Below are 12,183 nucleotides of genomic sequence, written 5' to 3' on the forward strand. Positions count from 1 at the left end.
AAAATTTTCCCCTTTTTGTGTCCGAATTCCTTCTGCCCCTGTTACCACCAGCCTTCTCACCTTTACATTTGCTCCTCTCTGCCTCTGCTCTCTCCCTTCTCCACTCCCCAGCTTTCATATTCCAAGATGTGTACATCCTGAGCATCCTCGTTCCAGCTCTGTCTCTGTATGTAGTAAAATATGTCAGAACCTGTGAGTTCCAATCTTCAGACAGCGTCCTCCATTTCGCTGTTCAGAATCTCATTGGCTTGGGGAAAAAAATCAGAAACCCAGAAAGAGAAATGGGGAAACAAATTGTGTCTGCATAGCATAGCATAGCGTACCTGATTGTACTTCACAGTTCTGCAGCTGTCTGTAGGTCCAAAAGCAGTTTCTGATGGTTAGCATCTAACATCACAGCAGCTCTTCTCCCTGAACTCTTCTGTCCCAGCGTACAGCATCAAATTGTAGCATCGTGGTAACTTATCTGCTTGGCACACGGGTAACTTATCTTCAGGGCACAGAGGTGTTGCTGAAGAATGCTGTAACCATTCAGACATTCTATCTTACCTGCCTAAAGTTTGCTCTGGCTTTGGGTCAAATGAAGATCATTGCATGCCCGATCCATTGCTTAATTTTGGTTCCAGTGGAATTCTGCCATTTTGACCAAATATCACACCCTCCACCTCTTCCTAAACAGGATTGCTCCTGTGGGCAGGAAAAGTCCTAAAAAATAACAGAATGAGTAAATGCTGATAGCAGGAAGGAGACAGAAGTGTTATGAGTAGGGTAGTAGGAAAAACATAATTCTTGTTTCACTCAGTATCTTAAGGAAAGCGTTCTCATTTTTAATTACACCCGGCTTATTTGCTAGTGTGCACTGGAGGAGACAGCTGGCTGGATTCAGGCTCCTGTCTTAAGCACTAAGTAATTATCACTGGAGGGAAGAGAGCAGATTTGCAAGTGAGGACATTTAACCCTTGAGCACCGTGCTGCTGCTATGCTGACGATAAGTATCAGGTCCTTTAAGGAAGAAGAAAGAGGAATTAGTTCATAAGCAAATCAGAGATAAAACTGTAAAATACATGTAAATAGCACGGCGTACAGCGGTGTGCCGACACCACGCAGCGCAGTAAGCGAGCAGATGGCTGTGTTCAGCACAAGCCACGTGTTCCTGCCAGTCCTTGTGAAAAGAATCCGGAGTTAGAGGTTTGCAATATCTGAATCCAAAGTGACAGAGGCAAGTCAGTGCTCATCCTGCTAGAATGATGAAACAGGCATGGGGAAAAGCTCCTTACAGGGATAGTTTGCTGATACAGGAAAAAAGTAATTGAGATTCTGAAATGTATGGTCTGGATCCAGACTGGTGATTTCTGACCCTTTGATGGAAAATGCAGGAACTACCCTAATTCTTTCCTCTGGTCCTCTCCAACCCCCTGACCCCATCTCCTCTCCTTACCTAGCTTGAGCAGCTGTCCCAAAGGCATCAGAACTCAGATATCATCGGGGTTTTGGAGACTAGGAGTCACAACCTCTGTTCTGATGAGGTTTATACTGTTGGCTGTTGTCTTTTTCCATTTTTTTTTATCTGTTGTTGTCGTGCACCCACAGAAGGAGTAAGGTCAGGGACTGGGGTGGGCTGTACCCTACAAAAGCTCTCGGTAGGTGAAGTCTTTGTTGCCTTTTGCGTGAGGAAGGGAGCAGCACAGCACAACTTCTCCCCGTTAGGTGTGTCCCCGTACATTTTTACCATTGCTGTCAGAGGCCGTAAGCAGGTCCGGAGCAAGAGATGGGAGCATTGGACCAGCTCCTGGTCCCTGCTGCCATCGCTGGTGGCATCCGTGGTGGAGCTGACAGCGAGGAACGTGCTGCTGCTGTGAGGTCTTTGATCAGTGACAATTCAAGGAGATGCTGCTGATACTGAACAAACTGTATGTTTATACTCAGCTTCGAGGCTGGCTACAAGTTGGAACTCATCATGGTTTTATCCTGGCACCTTTCCTGTTAAATATCTTTTCTCAGTGTCCTGCAGGAGACGGGATGCAGAGGACACTGGTGATGCACTCAGGGGCATGGCTGCTGGTCAGCAGGGACTGGACAAGCTGGAGGAACAGGCTGAAAGGAACTTCATGAAATTTAGCGAGGACTCAGACTCGTAAGGGGCAGGCTAACTCCTTGCCATAGCACCAAGAGCAGCTCTGCTGAAAAAGAGCTCACGGTCGTGGTAGACACAAGCTGTAGGTGAAGCTTGCAGCGTGCCCTGGCAGCTTTTTGGGCTATTACAAACAGGAGGTGGAGGGGAGTGATGATATCTCTCTGCTGATTATCATCATTATTATCACTCACTATTCGACCTCTTCTAAAATGCTGCGTCCTGTTTTGGGGCCAACAGAAGCCAACATTGAACTGGAGCACGTTTAGGGGATGCCATGGGATAGTGCTGGAGCAATGGGGCTCCTTCAGCCCAGAGGAGAGGAGGCAGAGGAGAAAACCAGACAGCAGGCTCCGTCTGCCCCCTGCAAGTACTTCTGAGGAGGTTATTGATGGAGCCAGCCTTGGCACAACAAGCCCTGAATTATTCTGTGATTAGGGCAGGACTCAATATTAAAGATTTATAAAGAACCAGAGATGATTCTAACAGAACATCAGTGTGAAGTTGATGTGGAGTTTAAAAAGAGATGTCTGATGGATAATTGTTTCCTTCTCTTCCCCCACTGGCGTGGGCACCTGAGACACTGCACAAGCGAGAGCTGTGGGGTGACAATGAACAGAAGCAGAATTGTTTTGCCTAAACTAAGGAAAAGGCAGCAGTCAAATGGTGTACAGAATAGAGGTGAATTGAACATATGAAATCTGAAATATTTGAAGTGATTTGTGTAGTAGAAGTGTGGGATTCACACAAACACTTGAGCATACTGGCGGTCTTCATACTCTTAATATTTCCCTGACAGTCACTGTTGCCTGCAGTTCATCTTCAAAAGAGAAAAGAGTTTGTCTTCAAATTGGAGAAGATTTTGTAAAAGCTTTCTTGAACTTGTTTAAAGATTTTTGTGTTACTTGTAGGAATACCAGGTCTCTCGAATACCAGGTCTCTCTCTTGTTTTCTTTTTTTTTTTTCAGATCTTTTGACCTCGGTAACAGGAGATTAATTGTGATAGCAGAGGATATTTCCTCTTAGCAATTTTCATTTTTTTTTCTCTTCAGTTATTATATTCTTATTTTCAGTCATTATATTAATATTGTATTAATATTCAGTGAATATTTTTTGCCCACGGTACAGGTGGCTAAATAGGAGCTATTTAACAGATAGGAAAACAGAAATAGGAGCTATTTAACAGATAGGAAAACAGAAATCTAACATGCCACTTTGTGACTTGTATCCTGTTTTTAGTCTTTCTCAAGTTGTGTCTGAAGGTCTGCCTTCTGTTTTCGTCATGGGGCAGCTTCTCCAGACTCCTGCATATTTTTATTCTGACTCCTCGTTCAAACTGTATTTTATTATTATTTGAGTCCCACTCATTTGTATCTATAACAGCATATTACTTTCTGTTACTTCCTATTTTGAAATTCAGGTGTATACTTTATCTGTTGCAATTTATTCTGTCAAATTTATTTGGGTTTTGAGTTCATTTTTGGAAAGCAGACAGTTTGGTTTGGGTAAAAGCTGCAGTTTAACCAAATTGCCTTCTTACTTCCTTGTCTTAGTCATTTGTGTATTTTAGGCAGAACTACAGTTGCCTTAACAGTCTTTTCTGAAACAAAGGATGTCAGTGTTCTATTCTTTATTATTTTCCTAATTAAAAAAGTCTTTCTTACTAGGTATCGTCTCTGCTGAATGTTTTTAGTAAGTTGCTACTTGCTTCTCCAGGAGATGGAAATGAATTACTTTCTGGAACTTTTACTTTGAAGTTATTTATATAATTACTTCTTGAACCAACTCCAGATTTGGAATACTTTCTCTTTGCCTTCTCTAGAGATCATTTTTTCACGAAACACACAACTTAAGAAGTTCTGCAACCATTAGCTTTTTGCTTTAAGTGCAAAGGTAGGAAATGTCTCTACTTGTAGAACTGTATTTAAATAGACATTATCAGTGTCCCCTGCAAACTGAATGTGTTTCAGAAGTCATTTTAAGCTTTTGATGGACTTACAGTTAGAATCCAGCTATTGTTTGCTGTAAAACAAGATGTTTAAACTGTGTATTAATAATTCCTAAGAATATTTTTAAGATCTATTTGCTCACGTTCTTCTGTCCTCTTCCCCAGGCCTTGAAACAGCAGCAGCAGAAGCAACAGCAGCAGCAATGCAGAGCAGGCATGCCCATGTCGTCTAACCAGCATGTCCTCCTGAAGGCTGTCAAGGCAGCCAGTGACTCCGCACCTACAAAATCCGGTACGTGGCAGTGACATTCCTGTCTTTTCTTTTAAGGTCATTTTCTCTGCAACTTGCTTTTTCTTGTTCTTAGGGGAGGAGAGGAGAAAGTCCCCTTTCCATATGGTATTCTTTTGGTTTCTGAAATATTCCAGCTTCTTGTTTCCTGGCTTTGATTTTATGAGGAATGCATTCTGTTAGGAACAGATCGTGAATAGGTCTGGCTGTGCCATTGTCTAGTTAAAAAGCTTCTTTCTGTGACAAATGTCTTCCCCCATAGCTGCCTATACACTGTAGTCAGGTCCTTCTCATGGCTAGGCAAATTAGATGGTGTTCCTTTTTTGTATTTATTTCCCTTCAAACTGTCTTTTCATTCTGTAGTGTGGCTTTCGTGTCTTGTTCCAAAGATGTACGTTGTTGTCTGAAAGATCCTCAGGCGCCTTCCTGCATTTATGCTACATCAGAAATTAAAGAGATCCCCGCTTTTCTCTTGCTCATTCAACAACATATTTGCTTCCTTACCAGCAGAAGGTTTTCACTAGTTACCATAAATTCTTTGTAGTTATTTCTAGACAGTTGCCTCCAAACTCTTCTCAGCGTAACTGCTCGTTCCAGGATGAGCTCCTGGTTCTGTAAACATGACTTAAGTTGTTTTCTCTTGGACGCAGCAAATGCTTCTGTGTTTGTATTGACTGATTAATACCAAAACCAAAATGCCGAAGGGTCTGGAGCCCCTGGGACAGCACTGCTGGGCCCAGGGGTGCCCCGAGAGGGGCCGGGGGCTGCTCCTGGGAGAGCTCCCCGAGCCCAGGACAAGGGGCTGGGCACCCTGCTGGGGCAGGGGGGGACAGGGAACCCAGGGGTGCCCCCATCCAGCCTGGGGGGGCTGGGATTCTGTGATTTACACATTGTACAATTAAATTACGTTGTAGACCAAGTCCATAATTATTTTATCAATCCACAGTTTGTTGAGTCATCTGGAAACATTACCAGTAGTGCCTCTGTGCCATCTCCCAGATGACCAATTGCTAATTTGTTCGTACTTAAGACAGAAACCAGAACAATGTGCATATAAAATCAGAGGCATTTGGCCTCTGTTCAGCACGCAGTACGAGCGGGGTAGGCACGTGGCAGTGCCCTCGGAGAACTCCGCAGGTTTGTGCCTCAGGGACCTTCCAAGCAGGAGGAGATGCCTTTGTATTTCACGAACTCAATGGCATTTTCTTCACAGCATTGCCTAATCTGGAGGATGAGTACGTTGACTCTGTAAATGCCTCATGGCAAATATTACAGTGTAAAAAATATATTTTGTTTTGAGCCAGGCTCCTTATAACTTTAATTGATTCCATTTAATTTGAAAAAGGCAGTGAACAACCATTGTTTTTCCAGCAACTTCTTGCCAATCATGACTTTAGTAGACGTCTCTTTCAATTGGAATAACCCTACTGTTTTTTCTCATTGCTCATAAGGAAAGCTCTGTGCTTATGGAGGCTGAGAATGAAAACTGTACATGGTAACCAGGGTGCAGATGCATTGTGAATTTGTATAGCATTTTGCTATTCTAAATTTTTTTCTTTTTCTAATAATTCCTAGCGTTCCATTTACTTTTTTAGCCTCAACCAAAAGCAGGCATTTTTCTAGAACTGCTGAAATTCTGAGACTCTTTCCCAAAATGTTATTTTCTATTTTAGGGCCTGGCACTGCATATGTATGGTTAGAAGAGTTGTTCTTTTTGTACATCACTTCATGTTTCTGTGCAGTGAGTCGTGTCTGTCCTATTGCTCGTTTATTCACTGGCATGAAGGATTTCGGCAGCTACAGGGAGCGATGTGTGTGGGGACCTAAGTCAGGAGCACCGTTTTGGTACACAGGGTTGGTATATGTTGTGTGGAGCAGGGAAAAGAGGGTTCACTTTTCGAGGCTGGGATCTCTACCAAAAAGCAAGGATCTCCTCCTCTAGTTCCCAGTCCCGCTGATTTTCATCCTACCTCACTGGCCTCTGCAACACATCCCGTCCTCATCGGAAGTCCCTGCGCTTTTACACTAATTGTTATGGGTAAAATGCTGTGCTGTCAGACTCAGACCCTTCTGTGAGATGGCAGTTCCCTCCCCCTCGATGATTACCTCATTTTTTCCGTCCTTCACCCTTGATCTTCTTGACTCATCTTGATTCGTCTCAGAAAGATGATGACCAGAAAAATGATTCCACTGAGAAAAAGGCAGCAAGGGTGCTCGCTGTAAAGGGTTTCTGCCAGGTGTCCCCACACAGATGACGTGGCTGAGCCTGGCAGTCGTGAAGCTTACCCCAAAATGGGAGAGAAAACGTTACACAAAAGATCACAACAAAATTGTATCTCCAATCTCAAATCCGAAGCTATTTTTAGTCTTCTTAAAAATGTCTTTTTGGCAAAGCCTGATAACCAGGGTAATACCAAACCATTTTCAAAAGAAGGAGGCTGTGCCTTTATTATTATTATAGCATCTGTTATCCTGATTCCAGTTCCAAACAGTCGGTCCTTCAGCCAACAAGCCTGTGCTTAGAACACGAAGCAACTGCCTGTGGAGAAAGAAACTACATCTCTGCATCTCTGCTAATCATTGCCAAAGTCCTGGGCACAAGAGCTGGAACTCAGTCCCTCCAGTCTGCTACATCCCTGCCTGGTGCAGCCTTGGCTAGCAGTCAGGATGAGCTAGCAGTCTCTTAGGCAGTCCCTGCATGGTTTGGTGGTTAGCACAGGCCAAGCATCACTCCCAAAAAGCAATCAGTGCGGCCACCCTGCCTGGGGAGACAGAAAGCTTAAAGCTGTGAACATGGCCAGTGTGTGCCAGAACGTGCCAGTGTGTGCCAGAACGTGGCCAGTGTGTGCCAGTCGTTCCAAGGGCTGGGGGGATGCCCAGTGACACCATTTAGTTTACTGGCATAGAAGCAGCCAGAGAGGATTACACAGCGATAAGGTAATAGCAGCATGAACAACACTTTGTTGTTGGACCTTCTCGGTGTGATTATACGAATGACACGTTTAGCTGAAATTCACTGGCTAGGTTAAAAACTTTGTAGTCATTGGAAACCAGCCCCTCGAGAGCTCATCTAGTCCACATCCTCTCCTCGGGGCAGGATCTCGTGTGCATTCCTGACAGATGTTTTCTTCAGCCTGTTCTCAGAAACCCCACTGATGCAAAGGCCAAAAACTCCCAGCAAGTCTCACCCTTCCTGCTTTGTTAACTTTATCCTTAAATTGTTTTTATCGGCCGCCAATCAGAATCTTTTCTTGTTTTGGTTTAAAACCAAGATTTCCTGTCCTATCCACCGTGGACATGCAGATTATTTGATTTCTTCTCTTTACAGCCTTTTGCATAATTGGAGATGTTTCCTCATCTCTTCCTGATTTTCTTTAGTATAAAATTCTTTCTGTGTTTTAGTGTGTTTGTTTATTCTCCCTTTCCAAATAGCCCTAAACAAATCCAAACCCAAACTAGACCAATCTGTCCTGGCTTGCTGGTTGTGTACTGCTGGAATGTTTCTTGTAACATCTGTTCAGACATATGAAGGTTGCAGCTATGCTCCATCCATCCATCCATTTGAAAGAAGCAGGCGTGCTTATCGACAGTACTGCATGCATCATTTCAAAGCGGAGTAAGGGAGGTGGGGACTGAGCAGCTGATGCTGTTGCCTGTTGTTCCCAGGCAGCTTTGTAGTTCTCATCCTTTCAGAAAAGCCCAGGGGAAAGCAGTTAATCTCACTGTGCTTGTCTGAAAATCAGTCCTGAGCTGTGCTTGTGTCCCTCACACCTCAGCTGGTGTGGTGTGAAAAGGAAGTCAAAATCAATCCATTAGAAAATGACACATTTCCAGTGACTGTGTGAAGAAGATGTAGTGCCAGGTGTATAAAGCCTTTGGTAGAAAATGATAATTTAAAAGCCTTTTGCAGTTTCTCTGCTTATTAGGATTAAACCTGAATGCTTCATTAGCACAACTCTCAGTGCTGTTCCTGCAGGAGCACACATCTGAGCTCCCTGCCCCAGGAGGAATTGCATTTTCTCCTAGGGAAGTAGGAACAGGGGAGAAGTAAAAGGGCCCAGAGCAGCTGGGATACTCACATAACATTGTTAGCTAACATGGAGTAATTATTAAAATAGACTAGTAGAGTTAGTAATCTAAATTTGTATTACACAGAGTGCTTAAAGTGTTTTCTGTCTTAATTCTTTGTGGTCCTGGGAAGGCTTTTGCCATTCCTGCATATGGCCAGGAGATCCTGCTGCCCTGCACAGGCAGCACATCGGGCCTCTGGGACAGGAGGTCACAGCACATCAATTTCTCTCCTTATTTTGGTTTCACACATCCCACATCCACTTTCATCATGGGTGAAATTAACTATTTTCCTCCAGCATTTCTATTTTTTGTTGTTTTCTTTTTCCTTCTCTCTCTGACTTGCCATATTTTGCTGCTACCTTGCAGTTTATAAGGTGTGGTACATTCTGCCTGTCACCCTATGCAGCCTTTCTGGCACTACTCTGAAAACGTTAGAACTGTAGAATAGATCAGTAACTGTGAATAGTTCATGTGTGTGGGGAGCTCAGGGAGGCCTGTAGCCCAACCTCCTGCTCCAAGCAGGGGCAGCCTGGCCTCCATCAGGTTGCTCAGGCCTCTTTCCAGTCAGGTCTTGAAAACCTCCAAGGATGGAGATGGCATGGACTCTCTGGGCCCTCTCTCCCCTGCTAGACTGTCCTCATGGGCAAAAAGCTTTTCCTTATACCCCTCTTTCTCTCCACCTCCTGCTCTGCACCTCTGTGACAGCCCTGGCTCCATCTTCCTGATGGCCCCCTGTAGGAACAAGGTGGCCACCCTCAGCCCTTTCTTCTCTAGCCTGAGCAAGCCCTGGTCCTTCCGCCTCACCTCACAGGGCAAGTGCTACCTCCCCTGAGCATCTTGGTGGCCCTCGGCAGATCTCATTCCTGTTTCTTCATGTCCTCGTTGTACTTGAGAACCTGGGCCAGGACACAAAATGGAGGTGAGGTGCAATGAGTGCTGACTAGAGGTGCGAGGGCACACTGCTGCCTCAAGTTGAGCTGCTGTCCACCAAGATTCCCTGGTTCCTTGCAGCAAAGCTGCCCCAGTCTGCCCTGTTGGCCCTTCTTCCCTTTGGGCAGGACTTTGTGTTTGTCCTCATGAGGTTCCTGCTGTCCCCTGCCTCCAGCCTGGCTTGGCCCCAGTGGGTGGCTGCTCTGTCCTTGGGCTCAGGGAGCGCTCCCCACAGTTTAGTGGCACTTGCAGACTTCAGCAAGTCCTGTGTCCCCTGAATAAAAATGTGAAGCAGGCCAGGAGCCCAGAAGCACTCACTTGTTGCCACTCTCCAGGCAGCCATTGTCCCGTCCCTTTGTCCAACCACCCAGACCCCAAAGTCTCAGCATGTATCAGTATTTCAGGACACAATGTCACATGTCTTGCTAAAGTTGAGGTAATTGGCATCCAGCTGTCTTCCCTCATCCACAAATCCAGTCATTTGATCACAGAAGGTAATCAAGCTACTGAGGCCTGATTTACCCGTGGTAAGTCCATGCTGACCACCTCCAGTCACTATCGTCTCCTTCGTGCACACACTCCATTATTTTCCCAGGGATGAATGTGACTATCCTGTATTTTCTCAGATCTTCTTTATGCCCTTTTGAACGTAGGTGCAACGTTTGCATTATTGTGGGGAATCTGCCCCAGTCTCCATTTCTTTTCAAAAATGGTAGAGAGGCCTTGTAAGGACATGGGATTCGGCGCCGTTCCATACCTGAGTGGATACCTGCTATTGCATGTACACCTGAAGAGAGCACAGAAGACCTCGTTTTCTTAACTTGTTACCTAGAAAGATGAAAGGAAGGCAGGGAGAATCTAGGGAAGAAGCTCTTCCCACCAGCAGCAAAAAACACTGCTACAGAAAAAAGGATGTGGGTGGCTCTGCTTTGTAAGGAAAAACCGTGGTGGTAAAATCACTGTTTCAGATAAGTGCTGACTTGGGATGAGGACATGAAAATATCTCTGTTTGAAAGAGGAGGAGGAATTACCGAAAAATAATAAAATTTAGAAAAATGGGTAAAAATTTAGAAAGCACGTAAGGTATGAAGTTTTTTGTGACACTGAAGTCTAGTAGGAACTAAAGCTGCTTCTAAAAGGACATTTTAACAAGATCATCACTGGGTTGGGTATGGATGGGAAATCAGATGGGACCAAATGGGAAGTAGACTCAAACCAGAGGTGGAATGGGTGCCTCTCTATTTTGTGACAGTCTGATAGCTACAAAAGGCTCTTCTGCTTTCGGCCTGTTGGGAAGTAAGTGAGTGCTACACGAATAAAGGCATGTAAGTATCACAGAAGTGCTTGTCCCAGGGCTGCCAGGATTAGGGGACGTGTGTTAAAGAATCTTTATTTCAGTCCAAACAGATGTCTCGTAATATTTCTTTGTACATCCCCGTGTTTAAATGTTTCAATTTCCTGTGCAGCTTGGGAAGGAAAGCAGTCAGATGGACAGTCAAGCAGCCCGCAGAACTCCACCTCCAGTTCCTCTCCCTCTGTTAAGCTCGATAACTCCTTGCCAGGGCTGGGGAAGAAGCCATTCCAGAGATCTGACAGGCTCCATGCAAGTAAGACATTTATTTTTCTGCTTACAGAGATTTAGTTATTCTAATGACAGAACAAAAGCCTAAATAGCAAAATTGACTAAAACGTGCATTTAATTCCATTGCTAAAGTGATTTCTTGACAATCCTGGAAGGCGCTCCTAATACCTTCTGTATGAACCAGGATAAATAATTCAAACTTGCCATATACAAATAAGCCTTGGCTTACTTCTTATCATCAGGGGTTTCTGCCTTTGAATTTGCAGCTTACAGTTTGAGAAGCAAAGAAGGATTTGCATTATTTATCAGACATTTTTCATGTGCTTAAGATACTTTGGAAACGTTAAAAAATAAAAATGAAATAAAAAATTCCTTCCTAGATCTTTATAGCTCAGCCCCCAATGTTATTCGGCTTCCTTTCAGTTCAGTTGAGTTAGATCTTTCTCAGCTTTCATGACCTTTTGTGGTTTCTTTTGCATATACCAATGATGAAATTAACCTCAGTGAACATAAGGCCATGCTGAGGTCTCCATCTATGCTAATCATTCAAGATTTCCTTTATCACTGGTGAAAAAAGGCATTTTGAGGGCATGTTTCATTTGTCCTCCACACAGCTAGCTGATGTGCCAATGCCTGCATTTTAGACATCTGTATACATTTGGTGGAATAAAATAGGATATTGTTATTTAAATGGCACCTTGCCCTGCCTCTGGAAGTCACAGGAAAAGGAAGAGAGTATGTTCTCAGCCCATAACTCCTCATTGCATACCGTCCCCAAATCCCATCAGTTCAAAAGTTTCAAAAGTTTCACTCATCCGTGAGTCCACTGGGGTTTCCCTAATCCCCCATCTGATTTGCTGTTTTGAGCAGCTCATTCTTTGACAACAGATAGCCATAATTTAATGAAGAGCTACTGATTATTTTTTAGTAATTTTATCAATGAGGAGGATGTGGCCTTGCTTCTAGTTCTGTTGTTTCTATTACACTTATTAGTATCACATTTGGCTGATTTGTCAAATTTTTTGTCTCCTCAGTTCTGAATTCCTTCTCTCCCTCCACTACCTCAAGGCTCAGACACATTTACAGTGCCATGTGAGATAAGGTTGCTTTTGCAATTCTTATCTTGGCCATAAAAAAATAAAAGGATTGTGACCCATTGAGGTAAAACAATTTCCAGGTTCTATGTTCATACAAATGAAATATTGGGAGAAAAATGTCAGGCAAAGGAATGC

General features: G+C 44.0%; 1 protein-coding gene across 3 annotated transcripts in view; it reads left to right on the forward strand.

The window, feature by feature from the left end:
- The window catches only part of ASXL2 (ASXL transcriptional regulator 2), a 100,819-nt gene that overhangs the window by 68,816 nt on the left and 19,820 nt on the right, over positions 1 to 12,183 (forward strand). For all 3 annotated transcript variants that reach the window (XM_068679109.1, XM_068679110.1, XM_068679111.1), the window contains 2 exons: positions 4,245 to 4,371; positions 10,836 to 10,976. In XM_068679109.1, coding sequence (XP_068535210.1) covers positions 4,245 to 4,371; positions 10,836 to 10,976 — 268 coding nt within the window. The remainder of the gene's footprint in view (positions 1 to 4,244; positions 4,372 to 10,835; positions 10,977 to 12,183) is intronic.

This window comes from Anas acuta, chromosome 3 (genome assembly GCF_963932015.1).
Source record: "Anas acuta chromosome 3, bAnaAcu1.1, whole genome shotgun sequence".
NCBI lineage: Eukaryota > Metazoa > Chordata > Aves > Anseriformes > Anatidae > Anas > Anas acuta.